The 24,086-nt window shown below is 44.0% G+C and overlaps 1 protein-coding gene and 1 long non-coding RNA gene across 2 annotated transcripts in view; one reads left to right on the top strand and one right to left on the bottom strand.

The window, feature by feature from the left end:
* LOC132648628 (uncharacterized) overlaps positions 1–24,086 on the top strand; it is a 356,879-nt gene that overhangs the window by 128,129 nt on the left and 204,664 nt on the right. The window lies entirely within an intron of this gene.
* LOC132648476 (sentrin-specific protease 2-like) lies at positions 20,002–20,658 on the bottom strand. Its single transcript, XM_060369997.1, has one exon. The coding sequence runs from the start codon at positions 20,656–20,658 to the stop codon at positions 20,002–20,004; it is 657 nt and encodes a 218-aa protein (XP_060225980.1).

Genomic DNA, 24,086 nt, shown 5'->3' with positions numbered 1-24,086 from the left:
GCAACAGGTCATGTTCCTGGAGCTGTTAGCTTATTGCTGCTTGCTTTCTTACAGAAGATGGTTTGATAACACTATCTTAACTGGTGATTGCTGTGTGTCCCATCAGTCCAGCAGCCAATTACCTTGGATCTCAGGCTGAAAAAAGAAAAAAAGAGTGATTTTCAGTGTTTATCTGTAAGGATGTCAAGTCTATCCCTTTTTTCAGAATTGAATTTATGATAAAAGGAGGGAAACAGGCAAAATAGATGCTTTGGGGGAGCTTGAGGGAATTTAAAAGGTGATCTAAAATCTTTTACAATGGGTTCTGCTGAAATCATGCTAAAAGTTCAATAGTACTATTATTCAAGTAAATACCTTTCACAACTTGTCCAGACCAACAGATACAGCTGTGTTCAGTCAACATAAAACCAGATACACTGAACCAGATAGAAGAAAAAGCAGGCAACAGTTCTGTACTTACTGGCACAGGAGATGAATTTCTGAACAGAACACCAATCACACAGGCACTAGGATAAATGGGACCTCATTTATCTGTATTACAGATAAATTACAGAATAAATTACAGAAACCTTCTGTAATTCAAAGGACACTATCAATTAAAGTAGCACCCTACAGAATGCAAAAAGATTTTTACCAACTCCACATCTGATGGAGGACTAATATCCAAAATATGTAAAGAACTCAAGAAACTAGATAACAAAAAAGCAAATAATCCAATTAAAAATGGAGCAGGGGCTACAGGTTAGTCAAAAGATGGATGTAGGCACTAAACCTCTTCGCAAAGGAACTTATTCTGGTCCCAGTTCACAATGTGACCAACTGCTTGAGCTCCAGCTACCAACTAGGTCTTCCTATATATATCAACTATATCCTTGAATTGTGGAATACAGAATGAACTCTCTCCTTGCTTTGTCAAAACATTTTTTCATAGTAAACAAGAAAAGGAACTAATACAAAAAATCGGTACTGGGAGTTGGGCTGTTTTTACAATACCCTGACCATGTGATTCTTAATTCTTTGGAAGTGAGTTGCAGAAGAAATGTGGAAGATTGGAGAACTTCAGGCAACAAAGCCCTTAAGTGCTGTAATCAGGACTTGATGTAGGATGCTTGAATGACTGGAATGCTAATGGGTTATCCCCTAGCTATCTGCTCCCTAGGTTGTGTCAGAAAATCTTGCATGGATCATAAAAGCAGCAGTGGGAGCATAATCTTATAAAACATGTTCTGGACATTTCTGGATTTATAAAGACTTCATAATACCATTATAAATTATACAATGAACAGAAAAGGTTAAACTATTACATGTAAAACTGATTATTTTGAAACTGGAACTATTGAGGCTAAATACTAAATCACAGTGAGGATGTGAAGGGGAATAATACTCTTAATGAGTAACAAATTAATTTCAGTTTAATCTGTACCAAAAATGATAAAGTAGCTTTAAGTTGAGTACCCTTTCTCGAATAAACAGTTTGGTACAGCAATTAAAACAAGGCTGAGACTTATATTCAAAGATACCTGTGTTGAAAATGTACGTTTGGAAATACTTCACTCAACTTCCAAAAACACAGATCTCCTTACTTTCAGAAAACAAGGTGTTTTTATTTGTTTATCTATTTATTAAAATTTTAACAAAGAAGAGACTTCATTCAGATGCTAGCACCAAATACCCCCGGTGTGAAGACTGTGCCTGAGAGTGCTCTCAAGATGCAGTCCCAACTTACATTAGTCATGTGTTCATAAAGGTTCTCAGGCTGTGTCCATCCTGGCTTTGTGCACCTAGAGGCAGGAACACTGGCAGACTTCCTGCCTGATGTCCTCAGATACCTCCATCTAGGTGCAGTCAAGGGCAAGCTAGCTTGTTCACAGGAGTAACCACACACTGTCTGTATCCTCCATGAACAAGACCAGGCAATCATAGAACAACGCCTAGCATTCTGAGACCTCCTCTGTCCTTGCACAAGTAGGACTTACAGGCTAGACACACTTTTTGTTTGATAGTTCTCTTAAGCACAGCAACTTTAAACATAATGTGCACCATCACTTCCATCCCCCACTTAAGTTGTATCCTGAGTCAAGTTCTTCACCCTGTGGTGCATATCTGTGAAAGGAACAGGCCCGCTTTACAGGTTTCTTTATGAATTCTATAACCCATATTAATTAAACTAAGTTCTCCCGGTAGTTTTTCAGAAAGCAGAAGGACACGGACAAAAGGAGAAGTGGGTGAATGGGGACAAGACCCACCCTGCTGCAGAAGAATGTCCAGGCCTGCAGTATGAGATAGGGTGCCTAGCAAACGGTACAGATGGCCACAGCTCCCCCATCCAGGACATTCTGGGTGTAACTTGAAGATCAGATATCCACCAGATGTCGGGGGCAGGCCTGACTGGACGTGGGTGCCTAAAATGAACCAATGATATTAAAAGTCAACTACCCCATAACTCCAATCACCCAATCCTGTACTGCCAAGCTTGCAACCCCCACGCCTCCCTTGCTTTTTCCTTTAAAAACCCCATGCCTTTGTCTCTCGGGGCTGTTCCCTGATGACTTGCAAAGCAGCCCCATCACTCACTGGCCTGAATAAACCTCTTCTGTTTGTGGCAATCCATCTCCAAGCTACCTTCATCTGTCTCTCTGGTAATTGGGCTCTTGGGGGTCCTAAAACCTGTTCACACTGGGATTTAATAAACATCAGTATACTGGCACCCAGACTGAAATTTCTGTATCTAGTTAAGACATTTATGATGCACAAGCCAGCGATGATCAGCAGAAACAGAAGTGTCTGGTGTTCTGCAATAGCTGAAGACAGAGTTATCACCCGGAAAAACAAGGAAATGAGAATGGCAACCATGGGTTTGCCCTGTTCTGGGTCATTTTTCTGTCTGCAGTGTACGGGGTTTGTTTGTTTGCTTGTTTTTGTTTTTGTTTTCCTGAGAGTACAGGAATCTCTAATGATTGCTGAGTGGTTTGCATAGAACAACGTTTTCTCTTACAGCCACACAATCACATCCTTGTTCTGCACAGAGTATGGTGAGTGCTCTATCATGTTGCAAAACTGCTTCAGCTAATGGATCAACCTGCTGATGGATCTTGATCCAGTTGGGTTTTACAGGTACCTTTTATTTTTTTCAAACAAGGGAGCCTGGAGGTCAGTATGAGCCAGCATGGTTTGTTGGGTAGGCAGTCCAAGTAGCTATTTGTCTTCCTTGCCAGAGAGTTTCCTTTGGACTGAACCTTTTCAGTCTTTTGTTGAGGATAAGGAGTGGCATAGATGATTTTGTAAATGGGCCTCAACTGAAGTTAGGATGCCATTGTAGGGGCCCAGGAAGCCTGGAATGTTAATCAAAGCCTGGGAGGGGATTCATTCAGGAAATGGGGCACTCATCAGAAGCATCTGATTTCCTGATCAAGGTAAAAGACAATCACGGCAGCTGGACTGGAGCACATCACCTAGCAAGCCCAGGCTCTCCACTTTTGTAGGACTGCCTGGGGCTTGGGTGCTGTAGATCACTTTTGGTGTGGTTTGTTGTCTGATTCTGGTTCCTGGGTGGTGACTGTCAGGTGAGTGGAAATCTGCTGAGACATATTCAGACGAGGGACAGAAGCTAAAATTAAGGAACTAAAACGAAACTCTTACATTTGGAGCCCCCCCCCACACACACACCTATTCCATCAGGAACAGGCAAAAGTTGGGGAATCTTGGTCTGTTGGTTGGAGTTCAATTGACCTGTGAAAGGTAGATAGATCCAAGTTGCAAACTCTGTGAGGCTCACATGAATTCTTTTAAGTTACAAAACATGAAATTCTGGAGCCTTCTACTTTTAAGTCATAATAAAATCTTGGGGATTTAAAAAACATTATCTGGGGTTAAAAACATCAACATACTTTTCTTTGTCCAGAGGTCTGGACAGAGGTGGTTTTAACATGATGAGAAGTAATTTTAGGTATCAGAACTCCATTGATTACTATGTTAAAACTTTGAATTTTTGAAGTCTTGATATCACATATTTTTTTGTTTTGGTTGTTCTGTTTGGTTTTTCAAGGCAGCCCTGGCTGCGATATTGAGCTTCTCCCAGGATGAGGACAGGTCTTGGCTAAAGTGCCCTGTCTTCACCTCAGAAGTTTGGAACGAGAGCAATCTCAGCATGCAGATGTATGAACAGGTTCCGGCTGACACTGTTGGATCTTGTCTTGGACATCTGCTTTCCAGTTCTCTCGGACAACCTCACTATACCATGAAAGGAACAGCAGGCACAGGATCTTGCAAAGAATGTTCAAAAAACTCCAAAATTTATTAAATAAAGACTTTATTGAATAACAACACAAATGTAAGATTTACTGCTAATAAAAAATTAAAGTTTTCTGTATAAAAATAGATTATCATGTAGTTGGCAATATTCACACTAAATATATTAAGTCTATACCTATATTGGGGCTAAGGTGACAGAATATAAATATTAACATGACATATTAAATTTCAGCTTAATATATACAAAGAAAACATCTTCAAAAATAGCTTAAGAATATATATTTATATATATAATATATAAAATATATTTTTATTTATATATAAATATTTGTTTATTTACATATATATATAAATATATATTTATTTATTTTTTTGGAATAAACAGTTTAGTACAGCCCTCAGCAGGGTGAGGCTTCAAGGAGTCCCAGGTTTACAATGCACATCTAGCATTAGTTACTCCTCTCCCGAGAATAAAATAGATGTCTTTACTTCCGGGCTGGGAAGTATCTTGAGATGTCTCCGGCGCGTTTCTTACTTCTCCTGGATTGCTCGGATCCCGTGAACAGCAGCACACTGCGACGCTTCTGTAGTAGCACACAGTACCGGAAGGCAACCGGAGATTCACTCGGAGACAGGCAACTGGTGGCCTTCCTTTCAGAAATAACTAATGCAAACAAGCAGTCGAGAACGAAAGGCCGAAAATCGCCAGAAGCCGTCCACTGCCAGTTAGCTAAAACTTGTGAACAAAAACAGCAAAATTCAATCCAGCGTCGACCTCAGTCACAGATAAATCTTGACAGCTGCGTGCTTGTGAGCATGCGCTGTGCAGTCCGGATAGTTTCTAACTTTCGGTGGGCACACGTGTCTTCTGTTTTTGTTGTTGTTTCTGTCCCGACAGGGTTTCTCTGTGCAGCCGCGGCTGTCCTGGCCACAGTCTTTACACTCAGAACTTGTTCAAGGCTCTTCCACACCCAGTACCTGCAGTCCTTAGCCTCACCTGGGAAAGAGCTCGGAGCAGCTGCCTCGCAGTGGCCGCCAGGGGGCGCTGCTACAGTAAGCGCTTGTGCAGGATCTCCCACACCATCTTCTTCCTGAAAAGAGGCATGTGCTGCTGGGAGAAGGTGATGGGCTGGCCCCTGGAAATGTAATCTGCATATTTACAGGCAAACACGCCGCAGTCGCCCCCGTTCAGCTGCTGAGGAATCTCCTCTGCAGACATGCTGTGTTGCTTCCACTCAGCAGGGCTCAGGTCGCTGTTCCTTCTCGCTTTGCTCTCCTCCCGCAGATAGCAGAAAAGCAGCTCAAGGATGTCGGGTCTCTTCTGTCCCGTGGAGTCCATGTAGACAATACTCTTCTTTCTTAAGTCTGTGACCGCCAGGCTCCAGTGCATGCCCAGGTGAACTGGGACCAGGATAAGTTCCTTGGCAAAGATGTTTACTGCCCGGGTCCATCTTCTGACTGACCTGTAGCCACCAGACTTTAACTTGGTGTAAAAGAAGGTATTAAATGCGTGAAGTGCCCGGTAGCCTTGACTTTGATTTCTTTCCATGAGAAGATTCATGTAAAAATTGATGACTTTGTCGTTGAGCCACTGGGTGTTCCTTAGGGTCCACAGGTCTCCTCGAGTCATTTGCAGTTTGAAGGCACAGCTCAAGATCTCATCTTTTGACCCAGGGCCTAGCGCACTGCTGATTTCTTTCTCCATGTCCACTGTGACAGCAGGACCACGGTCCAGCCCTCTGCCCTTCTCTTGGTCTTCAAGAGCCTTTTTCTTGACCTCAGGTGTTGACACTTTGCTGCTGGGCATGCCATTGCTGACACTGTCTGTGCAGATTTGAGGTGTTTCCAATTCATGATTCTGCCCTTCAGCACAACCTTTGAGAGTCTTGGAGGTGTCCATGGTGCTTGTGTGAGTGCTGTGAGGGCCAGAGCTCACGGGGACGTCAGGTTGGAGGAGTTCCAACAGCCCTGGGCACTTTTCATTGTGGTGTTTCTCAACTTCTTCCTCCCTGTTGCTGTGGGGGGGCTTGAGACCCTGGCCTCCACCCACAGACTCCTCAGTCACAGCCTCTTCTGGGGGGCCTTTGGCACACTCTGGGGCCATTAGCTGTAACGGACCCTTTTCCTGGGGTGACCATATTCGGCTCTTGTCAGGCTCTTCATCCCCAAGCTCTGTTTCATGCTGTTCCTGTTTCAACTTCTTCCAGGACTGGACTGGCTCTTCTGAGCACACATCATCCTCTTCCTCTTCTTGGCGTTTCCTCTTCTGGCCTTTCTCTGGCTGTTCAGGGTTTATCGTTTTACCCTGCTTGCAAGGCTGCCTTATAGAGGGACTACTTGTATTGTCTTTGCTCAGCTGTTGGCTGCCGGCCATGACACAGCTTTCCGATGTCCAAGTCAAAGTGCAGGTCAGCTGGGCGTTCTGTGGGAGTTCTTGGGTTGTCCTCTTGATGGCTGAAGGCACCTTAGTCTACTGGGAGATGTCTTATCCACACAAGATAAGGTGGTTCACGGTCAGAAACCGCAGGGTAAGAACACAGGTTTCCTTTGGCGCTGGGGTCAGTTAGGCCACCAAGACAGAAGGAGGTCGCAGTGTCAAAGGACACTTCTCACATAGCTGATCTTCTCTAATCTTGTCTTTCGGGTGGCATTTCCTCAGTCCCCCTATAGAAAGGTCTGTGGAGTTCCCACTCTGCCTTTTGTTTTTCCCTACTGAGGGAGAAGGATCGCTCTAGGGCACAAGGAGCCTCTGTAGAACCTGAAATTGTGGAAATCACAATGATTGTCAGAGTCTTTCAGCCAAAGACAGCAGTCAACACACGTTAGAAGCAAGACTACTGTGTGCCTCCCTCCACTGTCACCAAGGATCTGGAAGGCCAGTTTCCACAAAAAACTGTGGTTTATGATGTGGTTTTATGCACCAGGGCAACATTCATTGGTGAATGGAGGCCCTGCCCACCATCGCCCAGGTCTAGGGTCTTAAAGCTTGTTTTCATTCCTGGAATTCCTGTTGGAACTCCTGCTGGCTGAAGCAAACCCAAGATCAGTAAGAACTCAGAGGAGCAGAAGTTCAGCACATATCATGAATTAATAAATGTAAAAAACCCCCAAGTGCTGGGATTAAAAGCGGCAGCACCACTGCTTGGCTGGACAGATCTTTTCAGGATGACTCAGCAGAGATGGCTCCGTGGTGAAGAGTGATGCTTTTCCAGAAGACCACACATTGATTTCCAACCCTGTCTTTGCAGCTTACAATCACCTGTAACTCCAGTGCCAGGGGAGCTGACACTCTCTTCTGGCTTTAAGCAGGAAACCCCCCCCCCCACACACACACATACACACACTGCTCTTAAATATGTGAGAGTAAAACACTCATACACATTAAAAATAAATCTTAAAAAAATAAAAGCTAGGATTTGTACTAAGCCTATTTCTCTTTTTCCCCCCAGAAAAACAGTGTACCGGAGAACTAAGTAAAAATCATTGCTAAAATGTACAAAACAAAATTAGAAAAAAATGTAATAAATGAAAAGATAGTTATCCTTTCTAAAAGCTTTTAGAAATAGTTTGAGAAGCTTCTATGTCCTTAAACCTTGAAAGACAGAGACCAAACCATGTGTTTAAACCTGCTTGTAGCTGCTTTTCTCACACCCAAAAATCTAGACACATAACCATATCTCCATAAAACTCATATAACATGTGATTGATCAGTGGCGAAGCTTTGTAGATTATATATGATTTGATCGTTGCCAAACAGAACGGAGGACCAAGGAGATGGCTCAGCCCGGTTAGCTGCTCCCTGGCAACTCTGACCAGTTCAGGGCAATTCCTGAGTCACTCAAAATAAAAGACAGAACCCAGTCACCCGAATTACTCTCCGACCTCCACGTGTGCTGCGGCAAGCCAACAGTTGCCGCACCCCCAATGCAAATAAATAATGAACTGCAATAAACCCTGCCAGGTGAGCAAAGAGAGTGGCATTTTATCCTAGTGGATCATGGTGGAATGGCCATGCCTCTCACCCTGCAAATTCAGGCAACGGCCACAAGAGGGCAGAGAGAAACCACAGAGAAGAGCGAGCCTCTCAGCTCTTTCCTGCCTTCATCTCTGACCCAAAGGAGATTTTCAGAGCAGAGAACTGCAGGGGCAGAACCAAAGCATCTGGACAACTGGGCTCCCCTTGATTACAAGGCTGGCAGGTTTAGTCAGGGATCTCGAGAGTAACAGAACACACACACACACACACACACACACACACACACACACGATAGATAGATAGATAGATAGATAGATAGACAGACAGACAGACAGATAGATGAGTTTAGATAGATGACTTACAGGCTGAAGTCCATCTAGTCCAGAGATGGCTGCCTATGAATGGAAGGTCCAAAAGTCCAGTAGTTTTTCAGTCCATGAGTGTGGATGTCTCAGCTGGTCTTCAGTAAAGGCTAGAATTCTACACAAGTAGACCGCAAGGACAGTGAAGGAATGGACTTCTTCTCAGTGAGGCAGTAACAGGCAAATAGCAAAAGCTCCCTAGTTCCAGCGCCTTTTATAGAGGCTTCTAGCGGAAGGTGTTGCCTGGATTAGAGGCTCGGCTTCCCTCTTCAAAGATGAGGATTAAAATTAAGCAAGGAATCCCTCACAGGTGTGCCTTTTCATTTTGGGGTTTTACATAATACCAGATAACTGGAATCCAGTTGACAGTCAAGAATGGCCCTCTCAGCTGCCTTTCCAAGCCCCACTTCATGTTCTGGACACAGTTTGACATTTTTGACATTTAACCTTGTGTTCTTTCTTTCTGTAGATTCTGGTGTGTGTTTGTCTGTGTTCACGTGTGTACGTGTGTGCATATGTGTGTGTGTGCCTGTGTGCAGGCTCTCTCAAAGAAGTCAGCATGTGTGGGTTGAGTTGTGGGGCAGCAGAGCTGGGTTGGAGTGGAGTGGAGCTCAGTTGGTGGAACGCATGGTCCAGCAAATAAGAACCCTGGGTTTGCTTCCCAGACCACACACAACTGCATGTGATGGGGCACGCCTCTTCTCCTAGCGCTCTGGAAGCAGAGGCAGGAGAACCACAAGTTCAAGGTCATCTTAAGCAGTATAGGGCTTTCACAGTCTGCCTTGGATACAAAGAGCCCCGAATGATAAAATATAGGATATAGGAAGGGAGGTTGTAGATGGGAATTACTGAGCGTATGCCGTGCATAAACAAAGGCCACGGTTTAATCCCTACCAGCTTCAAGATCCCCGAAGTTTGTTCACTCTACGAAGCTGGCTGTCTAAGCTGGTCCTCAGTATATGTTGAAATCCCAAAGAAGTAGGCTACAATGCCAGTGAAGAAATGCCTCAGCAGCAAGATGGATGAACTTTCCAGACAGAGGGAGAGTGAGCAGACAAAAGACAAAGACTCCCTTCTTCCAGGATCTTTTATGCAGGCTTCCACTGGAAGGTGTGGCCCAAATTTAGGGTGGGTCATCTCACCCCAAAGCATCCCTCTCAAATAACCCAGTCCAGGAAAATCCCGTCTGAAGGGGGCCAGCTTCATGGAGGGCAAACCGATTAGATGCCCAGTGCAGAACAGCCTCCTGGAAGCTCCTCACACCAGCAACGTTTTATGGACTTAGCAGGTTATATTTGGGATTATGCATACTGATATACATATTTGCAATGCCATAACAATGAATGAAAGGAGAGGAGGCCATGGATCTGAAGCAGAGTGGGAGGGGAAATGCCAGGGTGTGGAGGGAGGAAATGGAAGGGAGAAATGTAATTATAGTATAATTTCAAAAATCTTTTTAGAAAGTTAAGAAAAAAGAAAAAAAAGAAGGTTCTAAACTTAAAAAAAAAAAAAAATGAAAAAAAAAAAAAAGGAAAGAAAATTCCTGACAGATGTGCCCAGGTTCTTGAGTTTTAGTTGATTCCAGATGTGATCAAGTTGACAACCCAAGATTACTCATCATACATGACATGCACACAATGGAAGAATTTTCATATGAAGAAAAATTATGGCTGAACATGGATAAGGTATGTCAAGTGAAATAAACCTGATAAATGTTGTATTATCTCACCTCTGTGAGATAATATAATCTGAAAATCTCTGGTTCATGGAAGAGAAGAATACAATGATGGTTTCCCAAGTCTGGGATGCGAGCAAAAGGAGGGGAAGACAGACCTCCGACACAGGTTATCAGAAGTACTCATCTTGCGTGCCTGAACCTGCTTCCCAGTGGCAAGGTGTTACAGGTCCACAGGAAAGAGCAGACAGCAGGAAGCAAGAGTCAATCCGGGCTCAGGAAGATGTGTGCTGGGATTACATCCTCGTTATGTCTGATTTACAGAATCTTTAGCCTCCAGATTCCATTTAGGAATATTAGGGCAATATTGGTGTCATCTTGTGGGGTTCTTGTTAGAATGTGTGCAAAATGCTCACTTTAGCGAGTAATCCCCAAACGTGGAAATGTTAAGCCACGAACACTCAACATGTCGTATGGATTGCTGAGTGAACACAGTGGTAGTTAATGTTGTCAACTTGTGGGGGTCCAGAGGCATCCGGAGACAAACCTGTAGGCATGACTGTGAGGGATTACCTACCTGGGAAAACCCACCTTAACCTTGTGTGGGGCTCTATTCCATAGGCTGCGCTCCTGGACTGAATAAAAAGCTAAGCAAAACTGACTATGAGCATTTAATTCTCTCAAGATCGAACAAAATACCCCAGGTTTCCCCTGAAATCCCTTCCCCAGGATGGACTGGAATGCAGAATAAAACCCGTTATCTCTTGTGCTGTTTCTCATGGGATACCTTAACACAACTTCCAGGTAAATTTGCATTACAGAGACCCTGGTGAAATCAAGCGTGGGTAAGGCATTGTCTCTCATTTTTAAAATGTTTCCTGTTAAAGTTTGTTGAAGCTCAGTGTGGTGGTCGAGGAGAGGAGGCACCATGAGTTTGAGGGCAGCTGAGCCACACAGCATCTCTCTCAACAGGAACAGCAAGAGGCTGAGGCTGTAGGCTGATGCTTCCTGTGGCACCTATGCTGTTCTCAACCCACGGGAGAAAGCACCCCTCCTTTCTTAGCCTCTAGATGCTTCAACTATAGGCCCAAGGTGGTTTGGGTTTGTCCCCATAGGCTCTGCTGTTTGAGTGTTAGGCCTCTTTCTGTTTGTTTGTCTCTCCGTTGCTGTCTCAGTATGGAAGCCCTCACTGCCGCTCCACCCCCATAACTGCCTGCCACCCTGTGTGACACTGTGGTGGTCATGGACTCACCCTCCGAACCTGTGAGCAAGCCCCCGGGGAAAGGCTTTCTTTTGTAAGCTGCCTTGGTCATGGTGTCTCTTTACAGCAACAGAAGAGTGACTAAGACAAGGCCTAAGCCAGAGGCCCTTCTGTTAAGCAATTCTAAATAATCATCTCAATAAGAGGTTATTCCATTCCAGGGATCTAAGAACTAACACATTTTAAAGATGAGGAAACTGAGGCCTAGGTAGGTAGTGATTTTTTTTTAATATACTATTTAACAGCAGAGCTAGGATTCACCCCTGAGCCCTCTGTACCTCCAACTCCGTTCTGGGCTCAGGCAACAATTCCTCTCTAGTAGTTCAGTCTCTTCTCTCACATTGCTTTTCTCAGGTACAAATACGGAATAAACCCCAACAGCACCATGGGTGATAGGAATCCCAGGTCCAGGCTAGAGAGATGGCTCAGAGTTCAAGAGCACTGGCTGCTTTTCTAAAGGTCCTGAGTTCAATTCCCAGCAATCACATGGTGGCTCACAACCATCTATCATGAGATCTGGTGCCCTCTTCTGGCCCGCTGACACACATGCAGGCAGATTACTGCATAATAGATAAATAAATAAATCTTTTTAAAAAATGGGGTATTCGCATTACCTTAGAAAAATATGAAATGAAGAATTCCAGTTCCATTTAAATGGATCCCACTTACATGTAACTTTGATTGTGACCCCCTCAGGCTGCCTGTGTCAGCTCTTGCTCTCCCCAGGCTGACCCATCCTTTCTCTGCCAGTTATCATTACAGGACACCAATCTCATCAGGGTACTTCTCTGCTTAAAAGGCTCCCAGTGCTCTGCCCGGCACAGGAGGGCTCCCTTGCGCTGGGCATTCTGGAGCTTCTCTGTACACCGGCTCCTTTGTCAGATCCACATGCCATCAGGGCAGCCCAGAACTGTGTTTCAGACCCCGAGGGCTCAGCGGTGAGTCCTAGCCCTCCCCCCCCCACTTCCTCGCTTCAAAAAAAATCACAGTCTAACCTCATGTGCAGTACACAGAAAAACAAGTCCTTTGGTGCTGGAGCCCAGCTGCCATTCTCATTCCATTCTCATTCCATTCTCAAGACCACAGCCAGATTGATTGTTAAAATGTTTATTGCTTATGTCGTTCCCTCATCAGAACACTACAGGTCAGTCTTCTGTGAGCAGACGTTATAGTTTTTGACTGCTCACCTCAGTTCCTCTACTTCCACCTTGCTGGCCTCCCTACCAGTTCTTGGGCATACCAAGCACAAGCATGACCTTCATCTTTGTTTATTCTCTACTCTTCCCCACGTCTGCACTAGCCTGCCTGTTCACATACAGCTCTTGATTCTGAGCCCTTGACAGTGAAACATTCAGTAATCACCCATAGGAAAATGCAGCCCTGTCACTCCAGAAGCCCCTCTGTGCTTTTCCTCACAGGGCTTTAGACTTTCTAGAATATGTCCTGACTTAACTCAAAGACCTAATGCCCACCACTGGATACAGCACAGCTGCATCAGAGTAAGATAAGAGGACACAGCACTAGGGAAATAAGATTGAATGAATACACCCATTCGAAGATTGATCACCGGGTATTTTTAAATATACAGCAATAAAATGTTCAGATTATTTTCAAATGTTCAAAACAAAAAACTTGTTTTAGGCAGTCTCATGTAGCACAGGCTGGCCTCAAACTCGGTATTTAGCCCAGGATGATGTTAAACTCCTGATTCTTCCTATGCCTCCCAACTTGTAGAATTAGGGAATTATATACCCAGTTTATGGATAGATGATGATCAATACTAGGTCTGAGTTCTAGCAGCTGGGCTATACCCACACCCCCAAACCTTAAAGAAGTTTTAAGAAATGTGTTTGGTCCAACATTTTCAATGCCTCTCATATTTATCATCTCTATGATGTGTTCACATTTTTGATAACTGACATTAAAAGATTTGCTTCAAAAAAGATGCCATAGGAAAGTAAAACCTTACAGGGATTTCTTTGTTGTTTGTTTAATTTCCTAGGTGGCAGCCTCAGGAGACAAATGAAAGTCTTAAGAATTACCAAGATGCTTTGCTTCAGAGTGACCTCACTTTGTGTCCTGTAGGAGTGAACACAGAGTGTTACAGAATATATGAGGCCTGCTCGTTTGGCTCCATTCCTGTGGTAGAAGATGTGATGACAGCTGGCCACTGTGGAAACATGTCCAGTCACCACAGCACTCCTCTGCAGTTACTCAAGGCCATGGGTGCCCCCTTTATCTTCATCAAGGACTGGAAGGAGCTTCCTGCCATTTTAGAAAAGGAGAAGACTGTAACTTTACAAGAAAAGTTTCAAAGAAGAAAAATGTTACTTCACTGGTACCAACACTTCAAAACAGAACTAAAGTGGAAATTTACTAATATTTTAGAAAGCTCATTTTTTATAAATAATAAAGGTTAATCATACCTAACTGTAAGTGTGTGTTCTTAAGTGTGAATATGTACAGCACTTGATAAGGTGGCTCCATCAACTCAGTTTCACAGAAGGGACCAAATGTTCTCCTTTTTGGCTACTGCTGTATACAAGATCAAAGAAATGGCGATATTTTACTGAGGCTGACCTGGCAAGAAACTTAAGTGGTTAAAGGGTGCTTACTGCCAAGGCTGATGAGCTAAGTTCAGTCCCCCAGAAACCACACGGTAGGAGAGAAGTGAGTCTCATGTGCTGTCATGTGACCACCCCACCAGCATGCACACACAAACACATCAAATAGGTGGATAGATAGATTGGTGGATGGATGGATAGATAGACAGGTGACTCAGGTTCAGTTCTACCGAGATCAAGAAGCCAGCATTTACTGACTGTGCTCACTGACTTTAACCCACTTTAGGTGCTGGAGTGCTGGCTCAGTGTTTGAAAGTGCTCACTATTCTTGCATATAGCCTGAGTTCAGTGCCCAGCATGCATGGCACACACTCAGCCATCTGTAAGTATTGCTCAGTAGGTCCTGACATGTTCTTCTGTCTTCCATGCACACAAGTGCATATGACACATTAAAATAAAGAACTAACTGATAGAGTACTATTTACTAGGGCTGACATCTGGTCATGTCAGTAGCAGGATATATGCTGAACAATGGTACAAAGTTATATAATGTCAATGAATTTAATGGCTCTACTATACAACATGGAAATTATTTTAATATAATTGAAAGGTGCCTGAGTGGATGTTATGTGCTTTCACAAACTGTATCAACTCTGAGGTGATTTGTATGTGAATTAGCAAGTTGTGGCTAGTACACAATGTATATAGTCCCAAAACATTGCACTTGATAACACGTTCTATTTTATATACCAATATTAGAAATTGCAAACTTTAGGGAAACAGCATCATATGTTAAAACACTGGTTATTGCAGTCAGAAAAAAAAAATAAAAAACTTGTTTCCATGAGGATTTTTGGGGGAGCTTGAGGGAATTTAAAAGGTGATCTAAAATCTTTTACAACGGGTTCTGCTGAAATCATGCTAAAAGTTCAATAGTACTATTATTCAAGTAAATACCTTTCACAACTTGTCCAGACCAACAGATACAGCTGTGTTCAGTCAACATAAAATCAGATACACTGAACCAGATAGAAGAAAAAGCAGGCAACAGCTCTGTACTTACTGGCACAGGAGATGAATTTCTGAACAGAACACCAATCGCACAGGCAATAGGATAAATGGGACCTCATGAAACTGGAAAACTTCTGTAATACAGAGGACACTATCAATTAAATTAGCACCCTACAGAATGCAAAAAGATTTTTAACAACTCCACATCTGATGGAAGACTAATATCCAAAATATGTAAAGAACTCAAGAAACTAGATAACAAAAAAAGCAAATAATCCAATTAAAAATGGAGCAGGGGCTACAGGGTAGTCAAAAGATGGATGCAGGCACTAAACCTCTTCACAAAGGAACTTATTCTGGTCCCAGTTGACAATGTGATCAACTGCTTGAGCTCCAGCTACCAACTAGGTCTTCCTATATATATATATATCAACTATACCCTTGAATTGTGGAATACAGAATGAACTCTCTCCTTGCTTTGTCAAAATATTTTTTCATAGTAAACAAGAAAAGGAACTAATACGGAAAATTGGTACTGGGAGTTGGGCTGTTGTTACAATACCCTGACCATGTGATTCTTAATACTTTGGAAGTGAGTTGCAGAAGAAATGTGGAAGATTGGAGAACTTCAGGCGACAAAGCCCTTATGTGCTGTAATGAGAACGTGATGTAGGATGCTTGAATGACAGGAATGCTGATGGGTTATCCCCTAGCTATCTGCTCCCTAGGTTGTGTCAGAAAATCTTGAATGCATCATAAAAGCAACAGTGGGAGCATAATCTTATAAAGTATGTTCTGGACATCTCTGGACTTTATAAAATAAAGACTTCATAATACCATTATTAATTATGCAATGAACAGAAAAGGTTAAACTATTACATGTAAAACTGATTATTTTGAAACTGGAACTATTGAGGCTAAATACTAAATCACAGTGAGGATGTGAAGGGGAATAATACTCTTAATGAGTAACAAATTAATTTCAGTTTAACCTGTACCAAAAATGTTAAAGTAGCTTTAAGTTGAGTACCCTTTTTCGAATAAACAGTTCGGTACAGCACTTAAAATATGGCTGAGACTTATATTAAAAGATACCTGTGTTGAAAATGTACGTTTGGAAATACTTCACTCAACTTCCTAAAAGACAGATCTCCTTACTTTCAGAAAATAAAATGTTTTTATTTGTTTATCTATTTATTAAAATTTTAACAAAGAAGAGACTTCATTCAGATGCTACCACCAGATACCCACGGTGTGAAGACTGTGCCTTATAGTGCTCTCAAGATGCAGTCCCAAGGTTCATTACTCATGAGTTTATAAAGGCTCACAGGCTGTGCCCATCCTGGCTTTGTGCACCTAGAGGCAGGAACACTGGCAGACTTCCTGCCTGCATGTCCTCAGACACCTCCATCTAGGTGCAGTCAAGGGCAAGCAAGCTTGTCCACAGGAGTGACCACACACTGTCTGTATCCTCCATGAACAAGACCAGGCAATCACAAGAACAACGCCTAGCATTCTGAGACCTCCTCTGTCCTTGGACAAGTAGGACTTACAGGCTAGACATGCTTTTTGTTTGATAGTTCTCTTAAGCACAGTAACTTTAAAGATAATGTTCACCATCACTTCCATCCCCCACTTAAGTTGTATCCTGAGTCAAGTTCTTGACCCTGTGGTGTGTATCTGTGAAAGGAACAGGCTAGCTTTACAGGTTTCTTTATGAATTCTATACCCCATATTAATTAAACTAAGTTCTCCCGGTAGTTTTCCAGAAAGCAGAAGGACAAGGAAAAAGGAGAAGTGGGTGAATGGGGACAAGACCCACCCTGCTGCAGAAGAATGTCCAGGCCTGCAGTATGAGATAGGGTGCCTGGCAACGGGTCCAGATGGCCACAGCTCCCCATCCAGGACATTCTGGGTGTAACTTGAAGATCAGATATCCACCAGATGTCGGGGGCAGGCCTGACTGGACGTGGGTGCCTAAAACGAACCGATGATATTAAAAGTCAACTACCCATAACCCCATTCACCCAATCCTGCACTGCCAAGCTTGCCACCCCCACGCCTCCCTTGCTTTTTCCTTTAAAAACCCCATGCCTTTTTCTCTCGGGGCTGTTCCCTGATGATTTGGAAAGCAGCCCCATCACTCACTGGCCTGAATAAATCTCTTCTGTTTGTGGCAATCCATCTCCAAGTTACCTTCATCTGTCTCTCTGGTAATTGGGCTCGCGGTGGGCCTAACACCTGTTCACACTGGGATTTAATAAATATCAGTATACTGGCACCGAGACCAAAATTTCTGTATCTAGTTAAGACATTTATGATGCACAAGCCAGCGATGATCAGCAGAAACAGAAGGGTCTGGTGTTCTGCAATAGCTGAAGACAGAGTTATCACCCGAAAAAACAAGGAAATGAGAATGGCAACCATGGGCTTCCCCTGTTCTGGGTCATTTTTTTGTCTGCAGTGTACAGGGTTTGTTTGTTTGCTTGTTTTTGTTTTTGTTTTTCTGAGAGTACAGGAATCTCTAATGATTGCTGAGTGGTTTGCATAGAACAACATTTTCTCTTACAGCCACACAATCACATCCTTGTTCTGCACAGAGTATGGTGAGTGCTCTATCATGTTGCAAAACTGCTTCATCTAATGGATCAACATGCTGATGGATCTTGATCTAGTTGGGTTTTACAGGTACCCTTTTTTTTTTTTTTTTTTTTTTTTTTTTTTTTTTAAAACAAGGGAGCCTGGAGGTCAATATGAGCCAGCCTGGTTTGTTGGGTAGGCACTCCAAGTAGCCATTTGTCTTCCTTGCCAGAGAGTTTCCTTTGGACTGAACCTTTTCAGTCTTTTGTTGAGGATAAGGGGTGACATAGATGATTTTGTAAATGGGCCTCAACTGAAATTAGGATGCCATTGTAGGGGCCCAGGAAGGCTGGAATGTTAACCAAAGCCTGGGAGGGGATTCATTCAGGAAATGGGGCACTCACTCATCAGAAGCATCTGGTTTCCTGATCAAGGTAAAAGACAGGAAGCAATCATGGCAGCTGGACTGGAGCACATCAGGCTCTCCACTTTTGTGGACTGCCTGGGGCTTGGGTGCTGTAGATCACTTTTGGAGTGGTTTGTTTTCTGATTCTGGTTCCTGGGTGGTGACTGTCAGGTGGGTGGAAATCTGCCGAGACATATTCAGACTAGGGACAGAAGCTAAAGTTAAGGAACTTAAAGGAAACTCTTACAATTGGAGCCCCCCCCCCCAACCCTCACACACACACACACATATTCCATCAGGAACAGGCAAAAGTTGGGGAATCTTAGTCTGTTGATTGTAGCTCAATTGACCTGTGACAGGTAGATAGATGCAAGTTGCAAACTCCGTGAGGCTCACATGAATTCTTTTAAGTTACAAAAGAGGAACTTCTGGAGCCTTCTACTTTTAAGTCATAATAAAAGCTTGGGGATTTAAAAAAAAATTATCTGGGGTTAAAAACATCAACATTCTTTTCTTTGTCCAGAGGTCTGGACAGAGGTGGTTTTAACATGATGAGAAGTAATTTTAGGTATCAGAACTCCATTGATTACTATGTTAAAACTTTGAATTTTTGAAGTCTTGATATCACATATTTTTTGTTTTGGTTGTTCTGTTTGGTTTTTCAAGGCAGCCCTGGCTGCGATATTGAGCTTCTCCCAGGATGAGGACAGGTCTTGGCTAAAGTGCCCTCAGAGGTCTGGAATGAGAGCAATCTCAGCATGCAGATGTATGAACAGGTTCCGGCTTACCCTGTTGGATCTTGTCTTGGACATCTGCTTTCCAGTTCTCTCGGACAACCTCACTACACCATGCAAGGAACAGCAGGCACAGGATCTTGCAAAGTATGTTCAAAAAACTCCAAACTTTATTAAATGTAAACTTTATTGAATAACAACACAAATGTAAGATTTACTGCTAATAAAAAATTAAAGTTTCCTGTATAAAAATAGATTATCATGTAGTTGGCAATATTCACACTAAATATATTAAGTCTATACCAATAGTGGGGCTAAGGTGACAGAATATAAATATTAACATGACATATTAAATTTCAGCTTAATATATACAAAGAAAACATCTTCAAAAATAGCTTAAGAATATATATATTTATATATATAATATATAAAATATATTTTGATTTATATATAAATATTTGTTTATTTACATATATATATATATAAATATATATTTATTTATTTTTTTGGAATAAACAGTTTAGTACAGCCCTCAGCAGGGTGAGGCTTCAAGGAGTCCCGGGTTTACAATGCACATCTAGCATTAGTTACTCCTCTCCCGAGAATAAAATAGATGTCTTTACTTCCAGGCTGGGAAGTATCTTGAGATGTCCCCGGCGCGTTTCTTACTTCTCCTGGATTGCTCGGATCCCGTGAACAGCAGCACACTGCGACGCTTCTGTAGTAGCACACAGTACCGGAAGGCAACCGGAGATTCACTCGGAGACAGGCAACTGGTGGCCTTCCTTTCAGAGATAACTAATGCAAACAAGCAGTCGAGAACGAAAGGCCGAAAATCGCCAGAAGCCATCCACTGCCAGTTAGCTAAAACTTGTGAACAAAAACAGCAAAATTCAATCCAGCGTCGACCTCAGTCACAGATAAATCTTGACAGCTGCATGCTTGTGAGCATGCGCTGTGCAGTCTGGATAGTTTCTAACTTTCGGTGGGCACATGTGTCTTCTGTTGTTGTTGTTGTTCTGTCCCGACAGGGTTTCTCTGTGCAGCCGCGGCTGTCCTGGCCACAGTCTTTACACTCAGAACTTGTTCAAGGCTCTTCCACACCCAGTACCTGCAGTCCTTAGCCTCACCTGGGAAAGAGCTCGGAGCAGCTGCCTCGCAGTGGCCGCCAGGGGGCGCTGCTACAGTAAGCGCTTGTGCAGGATCTCCCACACCATCTTCTTCCTGAACAGAGGCATGTGCTGCTGGGAGAAGGTGATGGGCTGGCCCCTGGAAATGTAATCTGCATATTTACAGGCGAACACGCCGCAGTCGCCCCCGTTCAGCTGCTGAGGAATCTCCTCTGCCGACATGCTGTGTTGCTTCCACTCCACAGGGCTCAGGTCGCTGTTCCTTCTCGCTTTGCTCTCCTCCCGCAGATAGCAGAAAAGCAGCTCAAGGATGTCGGGTCTCTTCTGTCCCGTGGAGTCCATGTAGACAATACTCTTCTTTCTTAAGTCTGTGACCGCCAGGCTCCAGTGCATGCCCAGGTGAACTGGGACCAGGAGAAGTTCCTTGGCAAAGATGTTTACTGCCCGGGTCCATCTTCTGACTGACCTGTAGCCACCAGACTTTAACTTGGTGTAAAAGAAGGTATTAAATGCGTGAAGTGCCGGGTAGCCTTGACTTTGATTTCTTTCCATGAGAAGATTCATGTAAAAATTGATGACTTTGTCGTTGAGCCACTGGGTGTTCCTTAGGGTCCACAGGTCTCCTCGAGTCATTTGCAGTTTGAAGGCACAGCTCAAGATCTCATCTTTTGACCCAGGGCCTAGCGCACTGCTGATTTCTTTCTCCATGTCCACTGTGACAGCAGGACCACGGTCCAGCCCTCTGCCCTTCTCTTGGTCTTCAAGAGCCTTTTTCTTGACCTCAGGTGTTGACACTTTGCTGCTGGGCATGCCATTGCTGACACTGTCTGTGCAGATTTGAGGTGTTTCCGATTCATGATTCTGCCCTTCAGCACAACCTTTGAGAGTCTTGGAGGTGTCCATGGTGCTTGTGTGAGTGCTGTGAGGGCCAGAGCTCACGGGGACGTCAGGTTGGAGGAGTTCCAACAGCCCTGGGCACTTTTCATTGTGGTGTTTCTCAACTTCTTCCTCTCTGTTGCTGTGGGGGGGCTTGAGACCCTGGCCTCCACCCACAGACTCCTCAGTCACAGCCTCTTCTGGGGGGCCTTTGGCACACTCTGGGGCCATTAGGTGTAACGGACCCTTTTCCTGGGGTGACCATATTCGGCTCTTGTCAGGCTCTTCATCCCCAAGCTCTGTTTCATGCTGTTCCTGTTGCAGCTTCTTCCACGACTGGACTGGCTCTTCTGAGCACACATCATCCTCTTCCTCTTCTTGGCGTTTCCTCTTCTGGCCTTTCTCTGGCTGTTCAGGGCTTATCGTTTTACCCTGCTTGCAAGGCTGCCTTATAGAGGGACTACTTGTATTGTCTTTGCTCAGCTGTTGGCTGCCGGCCATGACACAGCTTTCCGATGTCCAAGTCAAAGTGCAGGTCAGCTGGGCGTTCTGTGGGAGTTCTTGGGTTGTCCTCTTGATGGCTGAAGGCACCTTAGTCTACTGGGAGATGTCTTATCCACACAAGATAAGGTGGTTCACGGTCAGAAACCGCAGGGGAAGAACACAGGTTTCCTTTGGCGCTGGGGTCAGTTAGGCCACCAAGACAGAAGGAGGTCGCAGTGTCAAAGGACACTTCTCACATAGCTGATCTTCTCTAATCTTGTCTTTCGGGTGGCATTTCCTCAGTCCCCCTATAGAAAGGTCTGTGGAGTTCCCACTCTGCGTTTTGTTTTTCCCTACTGAGGGAGAAGGATCGCTCTAGGGCACAAGGAGCCTCTGTAGAACCTGAAATTGTGGAAATCACAATGATTGTCAGAGTCTTTCAGCCAAAGACAGCAGTCAACACACGTTAGAAGCAAGACTACTGTGTGCCTCCCTCCACTGTCACCAAGGATCTGGAAGGCCAGTTTCCACAAAAAACTGTGGTTTATGATGTGGTTTTATGCACCAGGGCAACATTCATTGGTGAATGGAGGCCCTGCCCACCATCGCCCAGGTCTAGGGTCTTAAAGCTTGTTTTCATTCCTGGAATTCCTGTTGGAACTCCTGCTGGCTGAAGCAAACCCAAGATCAGTAAGAACTCAGAGGAGCAGAAGTTCAGCACATATCATGAATAAATAAATGTAAAAAACCCCCAAGTGCTGGGATTAAAAGCGGCAGCACCACTGCTTGGCTGGACAGATCTTTTCAGGATGACTCAGCAGAGATGGCTCCGTGGTGAAGAGTGATGCTTTTCTAGAAGACCACACATTGATTTCCAACCCTGTCTTTGCAGCTTACAATCACCTGTAACTCCAGTGCCAGGGGAGCTGACACTCTCTTCTGGCTTTAAGCAGGAAACGCACACACACACACACACACACACATACACACACTGCTCTTAAATATGTGAGAGTAAAACACTCATACACATTAAAAATAAATCTTAAAAAAATAAAAGCTAGGATTTGTACTAAGCCTATTTCTCTTTTTCCCCCCAGAAAAACAGTGTACCGGAGAACTAAGTAAAAATCATTGCTAAAATGTACAAAACAAAATTAGAAAAAAATGTAATAAATGAAAAGATAGTTATCCTTTCTAAAAGCTTTTAGAAATAGTTTGAGAAGCTTCTATGTCCTTAAACCTTGAAAGACAGAGACCAAACCATGTGTTTAAACCTGCTTGTAGCTGCTTTTCTCACACCCAAAAATCTAGACACATAACCATATCTCCATAAAACTCATATAACATGTGATTTATCAGTGGTGAAGCTTTGTAGATTATATATGATTTGATCGTTGCCAAACAGAACGGAGGACCAAGGAGATGGCTCAGCCCGGTTAGCTGCTCCCTGGCAACTCTGACCAGTTCAGGGCAATTCCTGAGTCACTCAAAATAAAAGACAGAACCCAGTCACCCAAATTATTCTCCGACCTCCACGTGTGCTGCGGCAAGCCAACAGTTGCCGCACCCCCAATGCAAATAAATAATGAACTGCAATAAACCCTGCCAGGTGAGCAAAGAGAGTGGCATTTTATCCTAGTGGATCACGGTGGAATGGCCATGCCTCTCACCCTGCAAATTCAGGCAACGGCCACAAGAGGGCAGAGAGAAACCACAGAGAAGAGCGCGCCTCTCAGCTCTTTCCTGCCTTCCTCTCTGACCCAAAGGAGCTTCTCAGAGCAGAGAACTGCAGGGGCAGAACCAAAGCATCTGGACAACGGGGCTCCCCTTGATTACAAGGCTGGCAGGTTTAGTCAGGGATCTCGAGAGTAACAGAACACACACACACACACACACACACACACACACACACACACGATACATAGATAGATAGACAGATAGACAGACAGACAGACAGACAGACAGATCGATGAGTTTAGATAGATGACTTACAGGCTGAAGTCCATCTAGTCCAGAGATGGCTGCCTATGAATGGAAGGTCCAAAAGTCCAGTAGTTTTTCAGTCCATGAGTGTGGATGTCTCAGCTGGTCTTCAGTAAAGGCTAGAATTCTACACAAGTAGACCGCAAGGACAGTGAAGGAATGGACTTCTTCTCAGTGAGGCAGTAACAGGCAAATAGCAAAAGCTCCCTAGTTCCAGCGCCTTTTATAGAGGCTTCTAGCGGAAGGTGTTGCCTGGATTAGAGGCTCGGCTTCCCTCTTCAAAGATGCGGATTAAAATTAAGCAAGGAATCCCTCACAGGTGTGCCTTTTCATTTTGGGGTTTTACATAATACCAGATAACTGGAATCCAGTTGACAGTCAAGAATGGCCGTCTCAGCTGCCTTTCCAAGCCCCACTTCATGTTCTGGACACAGTTTGACATTTTTGACATTTAACCTTGTGTTCTTTCTTTCTGTAGATTCTGGTGTGTGTTTGTCTGTGTTCACGTGTGTACGTGTGTGCATATGTGTGTGTGTGCCTGTGTGCAGGCTCTCTCAAAGAAGTCAGCATGTGTGGGTTGAGTTGTGGGGCAGCAGAGCTGGGTTGGAGTGGAGTGGAGCTCAGTTGGTGGAACGCATGGTCCAGCAAATAAGAACCCTGGGTTTGCTTCCCAGACCACACACAACTGCATGTGATGGGGCACGCCTCTTCTCCTAGCGCTCTGGAAGCAGAGGCAGGAGAACCACAAGTTCAAGGTCATCTTAAGCAATATAGGGCTTTCACAGTCTGCCTTG

Source organism: Meriones unguiculatus, chromosome 17 (assembly GCF_030254825.1).
Source record: "Meriones unguiculatus strain TT.TT164.6M chromosome 17, Bangor_MerUng_6.1, whole genome shotgun sequence".
Classification (NCBI taxonomy): Eukaryota; Metazoa; Chordata; class Mammalia; order Rodentia; family Muridae; genus Meriones; species Meriones unguiculatus.
The sequence above is the reverse complement of the archived record's forward strand: the minus strand, read 5'-3'. Positions and strand labels throughout refer to the sequence as shown.

What these genes read in the sequence shown, in the direction of transcription:
- LOC132648476 (XM_060369997.1), bottom strand. Translation starts at nt 20,658, where the DNA reads ATGGAGAAAGAAATCAGCAGTGCGCTAGGCCCTGGGTCAAAAGATGAG.